Below are 20,968 nucleotides of genomic sequence, written 5' to 3'. Positions count from 1 at the left end.
TTTTTTTAGTAGAGACGGGGTTTCATCATATTGGCCAGGCTGGTCTTGAACTCCTGACCTCAGGTGATCTGCCCACCTCAGCAGCCCTTAGTGTTGGGATTACAGGCATGAGCCACCATATCCAGCCCTGTTGTCGCCTTTGGTTGGCCCTTTCTGAAGGGAAAGATCAGTGTGGTGTTGTATAATGACTACTATTCACTGTGGGCTCAGGGAGTCCAGGCTACAGTAAGAGGTTCATGTTTTGGACACAGGTAGAGTGACAGAGGGGTTTTGTGCATCTATCTGTTTTTTTCAAGAGCTGAAGAGGAGAAAGGGCAGACTTGAGTGGATGGCGGGGAGAGCCTGTTTGTGATGGAATAGTGCTGACTCACGGGAGGAAGCCTTGCTCCCTGCTGTGCCAGCTCAGCTAAGATGAGAAAAAGCAGGTGATGACTCACCTAGAAAGCAAAAAGCGAATTAGCTTTCCATAAGAGAAAGCCATTCTTAATATGTTTACTCTCAGTTGATTTCTTTGTAAGAGGTGTTCTTAATTATGACTGTGGTTTATATATTCTCAAAGTTCACAGGTAGTACTGTGTAGGGGCTGTGCTCATAGCCTCTGGAGCTAGGCTACTTACGAGCTTCGTGAAGTTAGGCCAGTTACCTACTTATCCACGCTTTAGTTTCCTCATCTGTAAAATGAGGATGTTGTGAGAATAAAATGAGTTAATGCAGACAAAGCATGTAGAAAACAGGCAGTGAACATTAGCTATTTTAACGCCCTGTGAGGGAGAGGGTGATACTTTTCTTTTCCTGTTTATTTTCTTTTCTAGCACTTACTACTCTGTTTTTGTTGTTTTGAAATGGAGTCTCGCTCTGTCACCCAGGCTAGAGTGCAATGGCACAATATCAGCTCACTGCAACCTCCACCTCCCAGGTTCAAGCAATTCTCCTGCCTCTGCCTCCTGGGTAGCTGAGATCACAAGCATGCACCACCATGTCTGGCTAATTTTTGTATTTCAATAGAGGCAGGATTTCACCATGTTGGCCAGGCTGGTCTGGAACTCCTGACCTCAAGTGATCCACCCACCTCGGCCTCCCAAAGTGCTGGGATTACAGGCATGAGCCACCACACCGGACTGCACTTACTGCTCTGAATTGTGTCACACACTAAAGAGAGGACCGTACTCCTCCAAGGGTGCCTTTCTCTGGCATGACCGGACTGCAGATAGGCTTTGTGAAGGGTGCCTGGGACCTCTCCCTGCTTGCCCTAGCACAAGGCCACACTTCCAGAGATGACCTTTAAGGTAATGCTTTTGCAAACACAGTGTGGGATAGTGGTTGCAACTCAAGGCAATTGGATCTTGTGGCCTGCTCAGTAATTGAATTTTCCCTGCTCCATCAAGTTCCTGGGGGAGAAAGACAGGAAGTCAAGCTGGCTCCTGAGACTTCTGCTACAGGAAGAAGATGTTTTGCTTTGGGGGCAGTGAGTAACGCTGAGAGCATTGGAGTACCTTCTTTTATCCTTGCCTATCCCATCTTCATAGTCTCAGTGGAGACTCTGATTGTGGATCACACTTTGAAATGTTTCTTTTTTTTTTTAAAGGAGGATGTCCCCATTTCCTTAGAAGTCTATGAGAGACCCTTTAATGTCTTTTCTTCTCACCTGAAACACAGAAACAACATACTGACTTCACATCTCCATAACCCTGGAGTGACTATAGATCATCCTTTGGAAAGGCCATCAGAATAAACATTTGAAATTTTGCTCAATTTTTTTAAAAAAAATTCTATTTGCACACCTTTGCAGAAAAGGCACCAAGCCATTATTCTGAAGCTCACTGCCTGTTCTGAGGAGAACCAACCTGACTTTATTATTAGAGAAGCTTCCAGGGTGTGGGCTCATTAGGAAGCTCCTGCACCATCGTGGTCTTCTTCCCACCTGGTGAAGTGAGAACTCCCTGAAACGTGGTTTCCAGAAGCAACATTCTAAATATGTCTCTGCTTCCTCCGTAACAGGCAGCACTTGCAGTGGGCAGAGGAGGCATTAAATGGAGAGAAATGGCACTGTTCTGTGTGGCCCAAAGGACACCGATTGGTGGAAAGAAAAATGGACATGGAGCCAGATACATTTCATCATGGCCAGATGGCCCAGGAATTTATCTGGCTGAAACCAAATCCCCCACTCGGTCTTTGGGCCCTTGCCATGAAGTTGCATAATTTGTTCAGAATCTGTTCTTGCAGGATGGAGCTGCGACTGACACTGAGCTGAAAATCAGGGCCTTGAGGCAGGCTTTGGAGAGGGGCTTCAAATTGTTGCGCTTCAGAAATGAAGTACCAGGGTGGGGCAAAGTGATGTTACACCCGCTTGTGTGTCCCGGAAAGTGTGGGCTTGTAAAACCCCTGTTCCCTTTGGGGCTCATAACTTAAGAAATTCTGGAATAAGTGGCCTCAAGAGTCCTTTATTTCTCTTGGTTAAGGCCATTCTAGATAAAACTGCCTCCTTCGTGTTAGACACATGGACATGTCTTGTTTGTTTGTTTGTTTGTTTTTGAGACAGAGTTTCGCTCTTGTTGCCCAGGCTGGAGGGCAGAGGTGCAATCTCGGCTCACTGCAAACTCTGCCTCCCGGGTTCGAGTGATTCTCCTGCCTTAGCCTCCTGAGTAGCTGGGATTATAGGTGTGTGCCACCGTGGCTGGCTAATTTTTGTATATTTAGTAGAGATGGCGTTTCACCATGTTGGTCAGGCTGGTCTCAAACTCCTGACCTCGTGATTCACCCACCTTGGCCTCCCGAAGTGCTGGGATTACAGGTGTGAGCCACGGCATCTGGCCAGAAATGACTTTTACTGTTGAAGACTTTTGAGCAGGAATTTACCAGACTTTTAAGACTCGTTTCCAGTCATTCATTCAATGAGTATTTATTAATGTTCTACCGTATGCTGTTCTGGAATACAGTAGGAAACGTGACAAAGTCCCTTCCTTCATGGGGCTTTTCCAGTAGTCACCGCTTATACTGGTTTCAGTTACCTGCGGTCAACTATGGTCTGAAAATATTAAACGGGAAATTCCAAAGATAAACAATGTATGTGTTTTAAACTGTGTGCTATTCTGAGTAGTGTAACGAAGTCTTATGCCATCTCACTCCATCCCACCCAGGACATGAGTCTTCCCTTTGTCCAGCTTACCCTGGTCAGTAGGGATAACAGCTGTCAGTGCTACCCAGCTGTCAGTTACTCAGTTCCCACTGCCACAGTATGGCAGTGCTTGTGTTCAAGTAATACTTATTTTACTTAATGGTGGCTCCAAAGGGCAAAAGTGGTAATGCATTTCGGATATGACAAAGAAAAGCTGTCTACTGCTTCCTTTAAAAGGTGAAAGTTGCTGACTTAGTAAAGAAAGAAAAAAAAAATTGTATGCTGAGGTTGCTGAAATCTCCGGTAGCAATGAATCTTCTTTTTTTGAGACAGAGTCTCGCTCTGTCACCCAGGCTGGAGTGCAGTGGCGCGATCACGGCTCACTGCAACCTCCGCCTCCTGGGTTCAGGTGACTCTCATGCCTCTGCCCCTTGAGTAGCTGGAATTAGAGGCATTTACCACCACGCCTGGCTAATTTTTGCCTTTTTAATAGAGACAGGGTTTCACTGTGTTGGCCAGGCTTGTGTCGAACTCCTGACCTCAAGTGATCCACCAGCCTTTACCTCCCATAAAAGTGTTGGGATTACAGGCGTGAGCCACCACACCCAGCCAAGAATGAATCTTCTGCCCATGAAATTGTGAACAGTGCATTGTTATAATTGTTCTATTTTATTATTAGATATTGCTGTTAATATTTTACTGTGCATAATTTATAAATTAAACTTTATTATAGGTTTGTATGAGAAAAAAAAATCATGTATATAGGATTCATTACTCTCCATGATTTCAGGCATCCAGTGAGGGTCTTGGAACATTTCCCTGAGGTTAAGGGAGACGAACATATTACACTAGGGAAAACCGACCGTGAACACCCAAGCACATAGATGCACAGCACAGTGTCAGGAGGCTCTGAACGAACATAACGGAGGGAAGGCAGTGGAGAGTAACAGGAGCTTCTCTGAATAGCTTGGGCAACGCAGGGCTCTCCAGGGAGATGACTTTTGAGCAGAGACCTAAAATGAGGGAGCCTGGCATGCTGGCCTCAGGGGAAGAGCTTTCCAGGCAGAAAGCAGAGCAAGTGAAAGGGCCCAGATATGCTTGGGGAGCTCAGAGACCATTAAGGAGAGCCGTGTAACAAAGTTCTTCTTGCTGGTAAAGAGTCTTGGCTTTAGCTCCCTCCTTTCCTTTGCCCTCACATCTAACCTATCAGCATTTCTGCCAGTTCTCTTCCAAAATACATCTTGAACTCACCCATACTTTGGCTGTCCACAACCATCCTAATCCAGGCCCTGCCATCTCCTCTTGCCTGAATTACAGCAAGAGCCACAAGCAAGTGGTTCCTGATTGGCCTCCCATAAATATCAGTCACATTTCTTCCCTGCTTAAAATTCTTCAGTAGTTTCCCATCGCCCTTTGACAACAGTCAAGCCTTCTTACCATGGCCTTTAAGACCCTGTGTGATCTGGCCCCTGCCTGCCTCTCTGGCCCCATCTCCTGACAATTAGGGCTTCAGCCACAAGGTCCACGTATTAGTTTGCTAGGGCACAGGCTGGGTGGCATGGCTTAAACAATAGACATTTATTTTCTCACAGTTCTGGAGGTTACAAGTTCTAGATCAAAGTGTTGATAGGGTTGGTTTCTTCTGAAAGCCGTGAGGGAAGGATGCATTCCAGATCTCTTTCCTGAGTTTATAAAAGGCCATCTCTTCCCTGAGCCTTCATGTCAGTTTTTCTTTGTACATACTGTGTCCAGATTTCCTCCTCTTTAGGAGGATCAGTCCTTTTGACCCAAAGTTCCACTCTAATGACCTCATTTAACTTGATGATCTCTGTGAAGGCCCTGCCTCCAGATACAGTCAGATTCTGAGATGCTAGGAGTTAGGACTTCAACATAAAAATTTTGTGGGGGACACAGTTCATTCAGTAATAGTCCTTTCTTTTTCTCAAACACTACCAACTCTCGCCTCTGGGCTTTTTCATAAGCTTTCCTATGACCATCACATGGGCACCCTCTTCTCCTTCAGGTCTAGAAACATGTCACCTCCTCAGAGCAGCTTTCCCTGACCGTCCCCATCAAGCCAGCTGTGTCAGCCCGTTTTGTTTCTTTTATTATGGGAAAACTGACGTGTGATAAAAATGTACAAGTTGTTAGTTTACAATGTGATAAGCTTTGACAAATGTGTATACCCTTATGACGACCAGGCCAATGAAAATATGAAACATTTTCATCACTCTCAGAAAACTCCCCTTTTTTTGGGTCAATATTCAGTTCATTCATGGGCAACCTCTTGTCTGATATCCACCACTATAGTTTTGCCTGTTCTTGAACTTTATATAAATGGATTTATTCCGTAAGTACTCTTTTGTGTCTGACTTCTTTCACTAAAGATTCATTTATGTTCTTGCATGTATGCGTAGTTTATTCTCTTTTATACTGGGTACTGTTCCATTGTATAAATATAATACTATTTATCCATTATCCCATTATTGGACATTTGGATTGCTTCCAGTTTGAAGCTAGCATAAAAAGAAACTGCCATAAACATTTTCATGTGTTTTCTTAACATGTGTTTTCATTTATCTTGGATAAATATGTAGGAGTGGAATTTCTTGGTTATAGGGTAGGTATATGTTTAAGAAACTATAGTCAAACTTACAGAGGTTTTGCACTGTTGCCCCTCCCACTAGCAGTATAACAGTTCTAATTCTAGTCTTCAACCTCACCAACATTTGTTGTTATTCGTCTTTTTCATTTCAGCCATTCCACTGAATATGAAATGATATAATTTCCTTATTACTAATGATGTTGTTCGCCTTTCCATGTGTCTACTGGACATTTATGTGTCATCTTTGCATGTGTTTATTGGACATTTTTGTGTCGTTGAAGTATCTTTTCTAGCCTTTTGCCCAATTTCTAAATTGAGTTGCTTGTCTTTTTGTTATTTGTTTGTAGGAACTATTTATATATTGTGGATACAAATCCTGATATTTTCTTGTGTTTGGTAGCTTGTCTTTCCGTTAGTTGTCTGATAGGATACTAGTTTTAATTTTGAATAACACTTAAAGCTACAGAATGTACCCCAGAACCAGACATTAGGACTAAATTGTTTTGGAATATTTTTTAGGAAGAAGATACTTGGGGTTCCCAGCAGGGCTATAATTTCCTTCAAGTTTATTCTCATGGTATTTCAAAGAGAGGATGAAGTCATGTGGGTACTTAGCCACTGTGTGCACCATCCTAGATGTGTTGGTCTGATTTCCTTATTTAAAAAAACATTAAAAGAATTGCAGGTGCTTACTCTATCCAGTGGCCACCATGAAGTACAAGACTAGAGGCTCATGTATGGAGGAGGAATGGCTTAAATGTCTTCTAAATACTGTGGCCTTTGCTGCTGAGTTTTGATATACCATAACTCTCCAAAATCATAATTACATGCACATCCTCTCACCTGGCAAATCTCCTTCTAGAAATTTAACCTAAGAAATAACTCATGATTATATGCAAAAAAATTTTTTATTATTATTTTTGAGATGGAGTCTTGATCTGTCACCCAGGCTGGAGTACAGTGATGTGATCTTGGCCCACTGCAGCCTCTGCCTTCCAGGCTTAAGTGATTCTCCTGCCTCAGCCTCCAGAATAGCTGGGATTACAGGCATTAGTCTGGCTAATTTTTGTATTTTTAGTAGAAGTGGCATTTCACCATGTTGGCCAGGCTTCTCTTGAACTCCTGACCTCAAGTGATCCTCCCGCCTTGGCCTCCCAAAGTGCTGATATTATAGGCGTGAGCCACTGTGCCCAGTCATATATGCGAAGTTCTAATCACAAAGATACTTGTTCCAGCTTTGTTCATATAGTAAGATATTAGGAAAACACCTAAAATAGTAGACTGTTAAATATATAGTAGCCTAAAAACTCCATTTATTAGAATGCTATGAAATCATTAAAATTATTCTCTATACATACAGTTTATTGACAGAAATACTTGTTTACAATATTGTTGAATTTAAAAGGCTTCAAAAATATTATATTAATGTAATGTCATTTTTAAAAACTTTAGAGAAGTGTGCATATATATATATGCCTGCGTATATAAGTGTGTGTATACATGTATATATGCCTACACATATAGGTATATGTGTGTGTGTATCCTGTTTATAAAATCATGACCCAAACAGCTCAGCCTGAGAGAGTATCTAAGTCAAAAGAACCTTGCCATCAAAAGTAACTTTAAAATACCTCTACTCCCTTACTTATATTTTTTATATGTGAGAAGGCAGATACCTAAGGCACAGTAAAATTTTCTAATTTCTCTTAATTCCTCCCCCATTCACATGCCACACCTTTCTTGAAAATCCCACTATAAACCCTGCAGCCCACACCGCTTCTGCCTCTCATTGCCCATCTCCACTTCCTGGTCTTCATCACACACACAATCTATGTGGCAAAGTGTGGGCCCTCCTTGGAAGTGGAAGAGGGAGAAACTGACCTGGGTCAAGCCCACACTCTCTGTAGTGTGGCCTGGGGCAGTGGGGAGGGCATTGGCAGTGCTCTAGCGTTCATAATCCTCATCCTATTTCATATGCATAGAAAACATCTGGAAGGATGTGCATGGAGGTCAAAATGTGAACAATAGTTATTTCTGGTGATAGGATTAGAGTAGATTTTAATTTTCTTCCTTTTGGTTATCTGTGTTTTCTAATTTCCTACCATGAACAGACATTCCTTGATGAACAGTTTTAGAATTTTTATTCAAGCATATCTTGATAAATTTATACAAATCGCTTTTTGAAAAAATGAGTTTCTCAGAGCTTTTCAAGAATAGGAAGTCAGAGAAGCAAGTATGGTCCATTCCAAGTTAAAGAGGTTTAAAAATATATCCTCTGTCCCAGATACGGCCCTAACCCAAGCTAACTGTCAGCCAACACTGGGAGTTTTGTCTTTATTCCTGTCTTCCCTCTTTTGTCAAATAAAAGCAAAAGCAATTTTCAGAAATGTGCCATTGAGGGAGAAGGGTTTAGGGCAAGTTCAGCCAGTAGATGTGTTATCTCTTATGCGAAAATGAACACAACTGCGGAGCTCTGAGAGGCTGAGTGAGGAAACCCACATGGAAAAGCCGGCACAGGGTTGGCACATCATAGGTCTGCAAGTCGACTGAGCACCGACTATGTTTGTTCACTGAACGGACAATTACAGCTTCGCCTCTGGGCAGGGTCGTGGATTGGGGGCTGTGAATGCAGTGATTAATAAGACACTAACCCAACCCTAAAGGAGCTCCCAGTCTATGGGAGGAGACAGATAACAGCAACAATAATCATTGCAGCTAAGATTTATTAAATAAATGCTTGTGTGCCAGATACTGTGAGTGCTTTGTATTTATTTATTGATGCTTTTCATCTGTAGAGTAATCTATAAGGTAGATTATCTCAATAAGTATTTTCTCTTCCTTTCTAATCATGGAAATTTGTTTGACTCTGTCAGAGCCCTCAAGCTATAGTATGGTAATGGATCTGTTTATATGTATGTGTGTGTGTGTGTATGTATATATATATATATATACAGCGGGCAAGAGCTTAGGTGCTGGAATCAAACTTTTGATGTTCAAATCTCAGCCCTGCTAATCATGGACTACACATTTGTCTTTCGGTGCCTTAATTTCGTCACCTGTAAAGTGGGAATATTCATGGTTGTTTCTTCATAAGTAAGGTTGAAAAGAGCCAGAATGTATAAAGTACTTAAAACAGTGCCTGGCATATAAGCTGTTAATAAACATTAGCTGCTGATATTTACTATACGGGCAGCAGCCTCCCCAAATCACCTTGGCAGTCCCTTATCTCTTCCCTTTTGTTCTTGCACCCTGAGGTTCATGCATTTGTTTATTATTTGTTATTTGTTTTCTCCCATAGATGGGAAGCTCCTTGAGGGCTGGGTCACGATCTTATTAATTATTGTATCCACCACCCCCAACCCAGGGACTAGTACAGGGTCGAAACCAATAATTGTTAAGCAAAAGGACTTATCACTACTCATATGTTTTAAGGGAGGAGGGAGGTGCAGGGGATGTTTCCCTTCATGAGTAGATGTCAGATTTCCCCAAAGATGATGATAACAGGAGGAGTATGGCATCTCCTAGAGCAAGTAGAGCCCAAGAAATGTAAATGTCAGACCAGTAGTTCAACTCTCCCATTTTACAGATGAGGCACCTGAGGCTTAGGGAGCTCCTGCGATTTCTTATTGTCGTGCAACTCATGAGCATTGGAAGAAATGTGTTAGGGAAAGTGGGCCTTTTATCTTAACCTCAACTTCTACCGCATGAGGAATTGGACAGAATTTATTTCAGTTTAAGTTCACAAAGCTGGATTGAATGCCAAGTGCCTGTGCTAGGCCCCTGAGAAACAGAGGTGAAATGCGCTCAGGGAGTATCCAGGCTTGGGGTAGTCACACTTTAAGCAAATCCAGGTGTGATGAGAGGAAGCCTGGGTCTGATGAGAGCTAGCCTTGTTTCTATCTGTAGCTATCAAGAGATGATTGGTCTGATCAAGCCTGTTGAGACATACTTGGGCCTTCCAATTAAAGGGAATGCAGAATGGAAATCCTATGGGGGAAGCAGAGGTTGACCTCCACTGGTGGGTCATGGGGTTAGTGGCAGTGGGAGCCTGGAGAAAAAATCTCTACCTTCCCAGCAAAGGTAGCACTTGTGTGTGTGTGTGTGTGTGTGTGTGTGTGTGTGTGTGTACACATAAAAAATAGTACAGTTTAAATTACTTACTGTAGATGTTTGTTGATATATATATTGACATATGTGTGGTGGCCTAGCCCTCTTCCTTACCAACCTTACTCAGAGAACTCACCCCCAGTACTGCCCCACCCCAGGGCTCTTCGGGCAGTGGGAGTAGGGGATGTTGCTAAGGAGTATGCTTTTGCATACTCATTCTACCTCAGAATCTATACACACATTCTACCACAGGATCTATCCTTGCTTTCGCTAGTATAAAAATAGTACAATAATTTACTTACCATAGCTGTTTGTTGATAAATCTAGACTTACAGGCTGAAAGAAAAACCTCACTTCTGATCTGGAGCTTTTGCCAAGTCCTAACTCTAGGAGATAAGATTAAAAGAAATGTATAATTTTTCTGTGCTTTCTGTATTTTCAGTTTCTTCTCTAATGAGCATGTATTAATGCTAAAAACAAAAAATGAAATGTAACACAGCTATGACCTCCATGTGTAGTATTTTAGGAGGGAAGGACTCCCCATTATGGATGAATTTCCTCATGACATTTATTGCTGTGCTTATTTTATACATCCAAGTGCTTTACACATAGTAATTACATGAGAACTATGTGCAGTTAAATGAAGTAATAATGATTATGATGGTAATAGCAACTGGTATTGTTTTTACTGTGTGCTCTTCTAAAATCTTTAGATGTACCTTTATTTAATCCTTATAAAAGCCTTTGAGGAAGTATTGTCCTCATTTTACAGATGAGGAAATGGAATCACCAGAAAGTTAAAGTAACTCTCCTGGTCGGAATGTTTTGAGCGCCCTGTCTTTTATCTTCTCTGTGCACCTTTTCTTTCTGGACCTTTTCTTTCTGGCCGTTGCTGTGGCGTCCACCACAAGGCAGCAACCTCCTTATCTCTTCCCTTTTATGTTCCTGCACTCTGAGATTCATGCACGTCCAGACTGCTGGAATAAACTTGTACAGGCATCCCCACCTGCTGATGGCAGAGAAGCCTCAGAGCAAGAAAGCAGACACTTATGAAGCAAGCATTCATTAGCAGGCAAGCACGAGACCCTCCATGCAGCCTGCTCTGGAAACTGATGAAGTCCCAGCTGTCTGCCCACCTTGGTACTGAAGCTGCTCCCTGAATGAAAGGTTCAGTGAAGAAAGGCAGGAGAATGTTCTCGATTAGTGGATTACAAACTTGAACGGGCATTGGAATCTCCTGGAGGGCTTATTAAGCACAGATGGCTGGGCCTCACCCTCAGAGCTTCTGATTGCACACCGTGCTTTAAAATCTGGAAGGAGGTTTTTGTTATTCTCTCTGATACTTCCTTAACCAATGGCTGGGCACAGGACCAATTAGGGAGTGAGTTTCTAGCATGCTACCCCTCAGGGATCGATTACAAGACATTCCAGGGCCTTATACCCAAAGGCATAAGAGTGGGGAACGTCTCTAAAATATTTTAGAAAGTACCATTAATGTTATCAATGAAAGCCATTTCTAATGTCTGTTATGCTAACTAGCAGAGCCTGCAGCATTGGATAGCCAGAGTGTGGCCTTCCTGATAGAGCGCCGGCCGACCACTCCAGCAGTGTGAATTCCTGGATAGGCCACATAGGATGTACTTTAAATTAGCACAGATGCATACTAGCACCTGTGCAAGTGAATGTTTTAGAGTAAGTTACAGAGCACCTTCATGAGAAGGAAAGTTAATTAACGCATCAGTGGGCTTTGTTTCTTCCCACAGACTGAGCCTGAAATCATAGAGGAAACCAACATTGACAGAGTTCATGAGCCCCGGGGCTATTCCAGGTCTCGGCAGGTGAAAGGCCACTCGGAGACCTCCACGCTGAGCTCCCAGCCGTCTATCGACGAGGTCAGGCAGCAGATGCACATGCTGCTGGAGGAAGCCTTCAGCCTGGCGTCCGCGGGCCATGCAGGCCAGAGCAGGCACCAAGAAGCCTACGGCTCAGCCCAGCACCTGCCTTACTCGGAGGTGGTGACCAGCGCTCCTGGGACCATGACGCGGCCCAGGGCTGGGGTGCAGTGGGTGCCGACCTACCGCCCAGAAATGTATCAGTACAGCCTGCCCCGGCCGGTAAGTCATTCATCCCATCCGTCTGCCATTATTGGGTCAGTCTGCCCAGTGAGTTCCAACAGGAGACTCAGAGCAGGGGCTGTTAAACGCGCGCTCTGAATGAAGAGACCCCCCCAAACAGGCTTCGTGTGAGCAACGTGGCTGTTTACGGTGAGATAGGTGGTTTTATCGGTTTGGGGCATGCAGTGGAAAGTTACCAAAGGTACAGTTCAGAGTGGTTTTTGCAAGCTGGGAGGGGTCATAGGGTCTTCAGCCACGAGGTTGACCAAGATCAGTTACAAAGTCCAGTTGCTTTAGTTGAGGTGGGAATAAGGAACAATAGAAGAATGTCTCAAAGTTAATTGGGCACCGCAGGGGTTGGTCGTTCTTCCCCTTTTTGTGGTTTTCCAGTTACTTCAGACTTTGTAGTTCCAGGAACTCATCTGGAGTGTACGTGCAGGTCACAGGGGTTACCACGCCGTCCATGGTACAGTCAGTCGGCCTAAAAGACCTTTTAGGGGCTTCTACAGATAGACACTTTGGGATCTGGAGAGGAATTGTGCTGGGCCCTCATCCCGTCATCCCATCTTCCACCCATGATCCAAAGCCTAAGCTTTTGATTCTTGTGGGCGATGCACATGAGGATCCCTTCTGTCCAACCATAATGTATTTTATGAATTGCCTTTTCTACTCTCCCTCCTGTAAATGACTGACCGTATTCTTCAGGCACTGGTGATTTTCAGCACTTTCAAGCCCGAGACCCATTTTAAATGTCAAAAGGCATCTCAGAGCCGCATGCTAAGGGGTTGTGGCTTGGTTAAGCACGCAGGCTTTGAGTCAGGGGCTCGACTTGAAATCTCAGCTCTACCAGGTTCAAGTTGACCGACTCACAATGGAATCAATTGTGTTAAAAAATAAAGTAACAAATTTTTAAACCTGGCAAATAGAGCCAGGGAAGGCCAGGCAGGGAGGGTTTTCATGCATAAATGCCTGATAACAAGAACTATCACAAAAGACTCTGCAAACATCACAATCTTGCACAAAAGCCACTGCAACCTTACAACACACAAAATACTTTTGCAAGGACATCTGCCCAGCCACTGTCTGTTCAGGCTTGGACTGGTACCACATTTGTCGATTTTTGCAGCCGAGGATAATTATCTCAAAACAATTATGCAATCCTCCTTATTTTTCCTTTAAAAACCTTTGTCTTCCTTTACTTCCCTGAACACAGATCATTTACAATGGCATGTGTCTTCCCATTGCAATACCCGTTCCCAAATAAATATCATTATTTTTAGAGGCAAAAAAAAAAAGTCTATTATTTGTTATTTAGGTTGACAGCTACTTCCTGGCTTTGTAACTTGGGGAAGTTACTTAAATTCTTTGCAGGTGACAATAAACAAATAAGAAAAGTAAGCTGCTTCCTAGACTTGTAAAGGTTAAATGAGTTGAGGTATGTAAGGTACTATAGGAATGCCAGACACATAGTAAATGCTATAAAAATAGTCATGGGCTGGGCATGGCAGCTCATGCCTGTAATCCCAGCACTTTGAGAGGCTGAGGTGGGAGATCACTTGAGCCTAAGAGTTTGAGACCAGGTTGGGCAATGTGGTAAAACCCCATCGAAACAAAAGTTAGCCAGGCGTGGCAGCGTGTGCCTGTAATCCCAGCTATTTGGGAGGCTAAGGCGGAAGGATTGCTTGAGTCCAGGAGGCAGAGGTTGCAGTGCGCCAAGATTGTGAGACTGCTCTTCTACCTGGGTGACACAGTAAGACCCTTCTCAGAAAAAAAAAAAAGAGTATTGTGATTATTTGTTAAGTAGCAATTACATTTCCATATTTGAAAAGCATCCAATGACTGAAAGCTTCTGTAATTTACACTTGATATTAGTAAAAAAAAAAAAAAACAAGAAGTTATAAATTTTTGTGACTGAAATCACAATTCTAATTAGTTTGCATTTCATTCATCACCATAGTATCTATAATATATCTTTTTAAAAAGGCATAGTTTTGTAAACCATAGACTATAATAGGCAATGCCTTGTGCATGTGTAGATGCCAGTTCCTGGGAATCTGGGATGAGTTCTGGGTTTCAGAGAGAAAGGCTTAGACAACTGGATCAAGTCTTCCAACAGGTAAGAAGATGCAATGGCCCATAGCCATCATAGCTCAATTTTGTAAGACCATCTAAAAACAATCCATTGTGGAACACACAATGAAAACTTTAAATGGTTCTGTTTGTTATAATTGGGAGTCAGTATTTGTGGCAAAGAGGACAAAAACATCAGCATTATATATAGTTTATAAATGAAGCCACCTATAGTGGAAAAGGACTCTGAAATAACCCAACAGAGAGATGGGTCATCAAATCAGAACACTTTTTTTTCTTTTGTGACAGTCTCAGTCTGTCACTCAGGCTGGAGTACAAGTGCAGTGGCACGATCTTGGCTCACTGCAACATCTGCCTCCCGGGTTCATGTGATTCTTGTGCCTCAGCCTCCCGAGTAGCTGGTTCTACAGGCATGCACCACCATGCCCAGCTACTTTTTTGTATTTTTAGTAGAGAAGGGGTTTCACTGTGTTGGCCAGGCTGGTCTTGAACTCCTGACCTCAGGTGATCTGCCCGTCTCAGCCTCCCAAAGTGCTGGGATTACATGCATGAGCTACCACGCCCAGCCAAACCAGAACATTATTAAGGCAGTTCTTTTGTTACTAAGGTTTCCTTCTTTATCAACAATGCATGTGGTCCCGTATTTTCAGGAATGGAGAAAATAGCTAACAATACAGAGTAGAAATGATGATTCTTAACGCAAGCTCATGCAGAGTCCCTTTGTGCTATGATAATGTGGAAATCCATAGAAAAGGTGGCAATTTAGAATGATAACTATGATTACTTTCTGTCTTCTAAAGAGGAGGCACTTTGAGCTCCGTCGGAAGATAATTGGAAGCTGGTGGTTAAATGCACTAGGCTAGGCTGATAGAATTTATATCATGGAAATGTTACTGCTGGTGGCCTGGGATTTCTGCACTGCAGTTCAGGAGACTCTCAATCATATTTTACCCCTTGAATCTGTGAAGAAATTGGACTCCACGTCTTGGTCGGGCTTGGTGGCTCACATCTATAATCCCAGCACTTTGGGAGGCTGAGATGGGTGGATCATGAAGTCAGGAGATCGAGGCCATCCTGGCTAACATGGTGAAACCCCATCTCTACTAAAAAAAAAAAAAAAAAAGAATTAGCCAGGCATGGTGGCACGTGCCTGTAGTCCCAGCTACTCAGGAAGCTTAAGCAGGAGAATTGCTTGAACCCAGGAGGCAGAGGTTGCAGTGAGCCGACATCATGCCACTGCACTCCAGATTGGGTGACAGAGCCAGACTCTGTTTCAAAAAAAAAAAGAAAGAAATTGGACTCCACATCTACTGTCCGATCCAGTTTTGCTAGCAGTCATAATGGATCTGTGCCAAGCAGAATGAAAACATTCTACAGCCCTTCTGTTGGTGACAGAGGAGGGCATTTCAAAAAAGAAAACAGGGCTAACACATCTTCCACACTAGACTCCTTGCAGATGGAATTAATGGCAATGACAACAGCAGCAAGAGTTGGCATCTATGGAGCTCCCATTGTCTACTGGACACAGCTAAGTGCTATATAGAAATTATCTCTTCTAATCCAAAAACCGCCCTATGAGATCAGTATTACCCCAAAGTACTCAATGAGGAAACTGAAGCTTGGAGAAGTAAAGAAACTTGCCCAAGTTTATGGAGCTATAAATGGCTGAACTGGAGTTAGAATCTAGAGCTGCCTAAATTCAAAGCCCACACTCTTTCTACCTGGTGGCCAAAGTGACTTATAGGAACATCTTCCAGGCTCTGGGAGAACTTGAATATCCAAACTTTGGAGTATAATCTTCTTATGAGGAAACTTACTCAAGGCTGGGCTTTGTGGCTCATGCCTGTAACCCCAGCACTTTGGGAGGCTGAGGTGGGAGGATCCCTTGAGGCCAGGAATGTAAGACAAGCCCTGAGCAACATAATGTCTCTACGAAAAAAATTGACTGATCATGGTAATATACACCTGTAGCCCTAGCTACTTGGGAAGCTGAGTTGGGAGATCTCTTGTCCGGGAGTTCAAGGTTGCAGTGAGCTATGATGACACCACTGTATTCCAGCCTGGGTGACAGAGCAAGACCGTATCTCTATTAAAAGAAGAAAAAGAAAAGGAAAGAAAGAAGGAAAGTAGGAAAGAAGGAAAGAGAGGAGGAGTAGGAGAAGAGGAAGAAGGAGGAGAGGAAGGAAGGAAGGAAAGAAGGAGGAAGGAAGGAAAAGGAAAGGAAAGGAAAGAGGCAGCAGCAGCAGCAGCTTCTTACCCATTTGGAGTTTTGTCCATTCTTATCATTGCCCTAGTAAGGGAGGCATCTCCATTAGGGTACAATTGGGAATTTTATGGTCTTTTTTTCTCCTCTCTTCATAAAAACAACTCCCCCAAGCCTTTGTTAATGATGAGATATGCAGGTATATCAGCTATGACTTTGATTCTGCCACAACACTTAGGTTAAAGAAATATTACATTTCTACACCTGTAGTTCGAGCTTCTAGGAGGCCGATGTTGGAGAATTGCTTGAGCCCAGGAGTTTGAGGCTGGCCTGGGCAACACAGCAAGATCCCATCTCAAAAAAAAAAAAAAAAAAAAAAAAAAAAAAAAAGAGAAAGAAATGAAAGAAATGTTACTTTTCTTGTTTCTCCAAATCAGTCTGAATCTGGTCTGAGCTCCCATCTGGCTCAGGGCATTAGAGATTCAATGTCAATTATTCTGGGACTCCTACCTCTGGTTATACAAAAGTCCTTGGTAGTTTGATGAAGTGAGGACAGCAGGAATGAAAGGACCTACACCAGTCACTGCTGACAGTGCTTGGTCCAGCTCGCAGGAGTCCTTGAAGGCAGGCCGTTGTATAATACTGGGCCAGATATGATTCTATCTACCTGGGCCAGATTAGGAATGGGGCTCTCTGCCTTGGAACTGCCCTAAGAAATCCTCCCATGTAAGTAAGTCACCTGAGTACCCCACCTCTGGCAAATGAGTACCCTTATAAGCTTAGAAAAATCATTATAGTAATATCCACAGTTTATACAGCAAGACTGCATGAGAAGAGAGAGAGGGAAGGTGGGAGAGGAAGTCTGGAGAATTCTTATCTCAGCCCGCAAACTCAGATGTGCATGAAAAGTAACTGTTTTTCTGTGATCTTCTCCACATGCCAGAAGCTCGGTCTCAGTTCAGGCTCTTCCTCCGCATTTTCTGTGGACCTACATGATGTCGGGGGGAGGGGAGAAGGCTGCAGCATCTGGTCCCCATTTGTCCTCATCTAAACATTCCGGCTGGTGTCCCTGAGAAGCCCTTGTTCCCACCTTTTCTCGGGTTGCTCGTCCAGGCAGAGCACAGCTGTATCCTCTTTCTCCTACTCAACACGCCCTCTCCAGATTCTTCCCTTCCTCCCTTCCATGCTCATGTGTGTTCAGGTGAGCTCACTCTGTCCCTTGCTCTATCACTCTCTTGTTCAAGCACACGTGCGCGTGCGCGTGCACACACGCGTGCGTGCACACACACACGCACACACACACCTGCCCCTCTCCAGTGGCTTCTTTGCCACCACGCGGGACTGTTAAAGGCACTTCTGGTCTGCTTCCATACACCATACTCCTCTACTGTACCCGCAGGGGAAGGGGAATTTTGTGCTGTTGCTGATTCCTGCACTTCCCTAGAGGTAGACAGGTCCCTTGTCTTTCAAATTGCCCAAATTTTGATGGGACTTATTTATGTCCTCTCCTCCACATCTTCCCCCAGGGTGAGACAGGACAGAGGGCCTCTTTTCCAGGCCCACGGACATCTAACCTCTTGCTTCTTCTCTGACTCTCCTCCCCTTCCTATCCACAGAGTGGTCTAAATGTACCTCACTTCTTCGAAATCTCCCGTTTATGGCATCAGACTTAGGCCTTGTGTGTTTTAGGACTTAGGTATTCAAAATCCTAGGTTCTTGCAATTCGGTAGCTTTAGCTTTTGAAACTCTGGTAAGAATTGGCTCTTGTGCCCTCCTCAGTCTTTTGTGACTCCTTCTCTGGGGCAGGGAAAGGGCCCTAGATTTGAAGAACTGTGGAAGAAAAAGACTATGATTACTGGTTGAGCATCCCAAATCGGAAAATCCCAAATCCATGTCACTTTTTGAGTGCCGGCATGACACTCAAAGGAAATACTCCCTGGAGCATCTTGGATTTTGGAGTTTTGGATTTGGGATGCTCAACCAGTAATGCAAATTTTCCAAAAATCTGAAAAAAATGCAAAACACTTCCATTCCCAAGCATTTTGAATAAGGAATTCTCAATCTGTGCTATGTCAGAATATTTTTCCATCTCTCAGGGAAGGGACTATCATTTATTGAGCATCTACCATGCACCAAATATTACATTCATTTATAAATTAGTCTTTAAAATAGCCTTTGAAATGAGGGCATGATACTCCCACCTTCATTACCTAATAATAAAGCAGGTACAGAGAAGTTAAGTAAATTGCTCGAAGTCAAGCAGCTGGTAAGGATCAAAGCCAAGATTTCATCCCAGATTTAGCTGACTTAGAAACCCACATCCTGTGCGCCACATCAGATTGGCGAGACAGTGTCCTTAATTGGCTGTGTGATTTTGCACAAATCAATTGACCTCTCTGGGCTTCAGTATCGCCATCTGTTAAGGCAAAGGATGTGGTCTGCATGTCTGCTGCTCTTCCCAGCTTGAACCTTCTATGATTCCCCATGAGAGGCCTGGAAGCCTCATTGGTAATTATTGATCCATTGACAGATCAAAATAAGCACTGGGTTTTTAAAGTTAGACTTTAATTACCAAGCCCCCTTCTTTCAACTAAATAAGAACTATCCTTGTAGCAGAGTCTGGCTCCTGTACTAGGATGTGAAGTCATTTCTAGCCGGACATTGTTCTGCCTGGAGCAGGGTACTTAGGGTCAGCACAATGCCATGGAAGGGCACCATGCAGAGGAACCCAGAGTTGCCACCAGCTATGGAAAGATTGGAGCATCCACTCTGCCCTGGGGCTAGCTTGCTGGCAGTGGACAAGGACTTCTAAGGAGGATGGGTTGGCGTTGGCCTATCAGTGGCCTTTCCCCACTAATGCAAAGCCTGAGACCCCTTTACCTGTCCCTCTAACTGCAGGCTGTCCCCTGCAGCCTGTCATCCCTGTAGCACCACCCTGGAGGTTTGCCTTTACCAGATCCCTCCTCCTGGGGAAATGCACATGCGCAGGAGGGACCAGCGTGCACTGGGGTTCGTCGGGGCTCTCTCTCCACTGGAATTGCTGGAGAGGATGGCGCTGACCCGCTCCCCTCAGCCCTTCCCCAGGGACACTCAGCACTAGAACTTCAAACGGACTGTGGTTCCCTTCCTTCCATGTTATGACCAAACTTCAGAGCCTAACGAATGCCCTATTCCAGTCACACAGCCTCCTTCAGCCTCAGAGACCTGCAACCTGACTGCCTTCAGTCCTCAGTCTCTGATCTCTTTCCTGGCCCAAGGAAGAGGGACCCCGAAAGACGAGGTCCTTCCTTGCAGCCAGCGTCATGGAACTGGGAACTTGGAACCTGGCAACAGTTTTGCACAATAGCTTTCAATGGATTCCTGTCACAGAGCAGCCAGGAGAGAGCCAGGTTCCAAATACATGAGACAGGGAACTAGAAGGCAGAGGCAAGAGGACTTAGAGTGTGCACAGGAATGGATAGAAGACAGCTTGTGGGATTCCTTCAACCCAGGAGTGCGTGGTATAGGCTGTCCCCTCTGTGTTTTATGTGGCTCCTGTGGCTGCCCTGGGGCCCAGAGGATACAGCCCAAAAGGGACTGCCTGATCTCCTGTGCCATCTTGCTTTGTACCTGGCAAAATCTTCAAGAAGGGAATTCCCATGCTGCTTGTCACAAGTTCAGAACTTCTAATCAGTTCTCTTGGTGTACTGCTAATAGGACATCCATAGGCATAGAAAGCCTTTTCTTGGCTGGGAAACTCTGCTGACTATAGGATAAGCCTTCCAAGAACCTGAGATAAAAATGGGTTGTCTGTCTCCTCTGCTGAATAGTATGAGAGACCAGAAGAGAGAAGAGGGGCTGTAAATCTCCTTTGTCTGTTTTGGGAAAGAAGTGCCTCACTTGGTTTATCGATAATCATGAAGGGTAAAGCTGGAAGGACCTCCAGGACACGGATTTGCTAACTGTCTCTAGAACCTCAGGATCCAGGGAGGTCCTCAGGGGGTCATTACACAGGTAAGTGAAGGGTCAAGTTCACCAGGGCACCTCCTCCCCAACTTCAGAGAAGCTCTGCTTTCATCTGTCTATGTATTAGGGTGTGCTGGAATGGTGTCATGGTTAAAGAAACGCTTGGAAGCTTGTGAGACAGGCCAATGCCTTATTTCACAGGGAAAACAAAACAAAAACAAGGCTCAGAAAGGCTGAGTGGCATGTCCAGAGAAAGTGAATGGCTAAATCAAGATAACAGCCTGAATCCTTGTTCACTCAACATTCATTCAGAAAATAGTTACTTAACACAGCTAGGTGCAAGATGTTTTGCTTGGTAATGAAGAACGGTTGTAATAAGACAGACATGGTTACTGCACTCCAAGGAGTTTAGGATGTAGTGGAACTGAAGATTTGGTTCTGTGAATGCTACCTTAGCATACGTTGTTTACTGATGCTCAAAAAAAGAAAAAAAAAAAACAATGAAATGCAGCACAGTAATATAGCTTTCCATATTGATTCAGTCAGTACTTCTAGATCTGGGCAGATGTTTTTTCATTCTTGTTCTAGAAAGATAGTATTGTTGATACACTTCTAGGCTGACTGAGCACTTTGCATTCCATGTCTTCTGGGGGCTAATGAGAAGTCATTTGTTAGTGTCATTGCCATCCCTTTGTAGGTGATACGCCTTTTGTCTTGGGCTGCTTTTAAGGTCTTCGCTTTGCCCTTGGTATTCTACTGTTTCACTGCAGTGTATCTAGATGTGTGTT

At 43.9% G+C, this 20,968-nt stretch overlaps 1 protein-coding gene across 1 annotated transcript in view; it reads left to right on the top strand.

The window, feature by feature from the left end:
* The window catches only part of KIAA1549L (KIAA1549 like), a 173,540-nt gene that overhangs the window by 128,133 nt on the left and 24,439 nt on the right, over positions 1 to 20,968 (top strand). Inside the window, exon 20 of the mRNA XM_017530550.2 lies at positions 11,591 to 11,941. Within this exon, the coding sequence (XP_017386039.2) occupies positions 11,591 to 11,941 (351 nt within the window). The remainder of the gene's footprint in view (positions 1 to 11,590; positions 11,942 to 20,968) is intronic.

The sequence above is a fragment of the Cebus imitator genome, unplaced genomic scaffold, assembly GCF_001604975.1.
Source record: "Cebus imitator isolate Cc_AM_T3 unplaced genomic scaffold, Cebus_imitator-1.0 Scaffold66, whole genome shotgun sequence".
Lineage (NCBI taxonomy): Eukaryota > Metazoa > Chordata > Mammalia > Primates > Cebidae > Cebus > Cebus imitator.
Note: the sequence above shows the minus strand (reverse complement) of the source record. Positions and strands in the feature narration are given on the sequence as shown.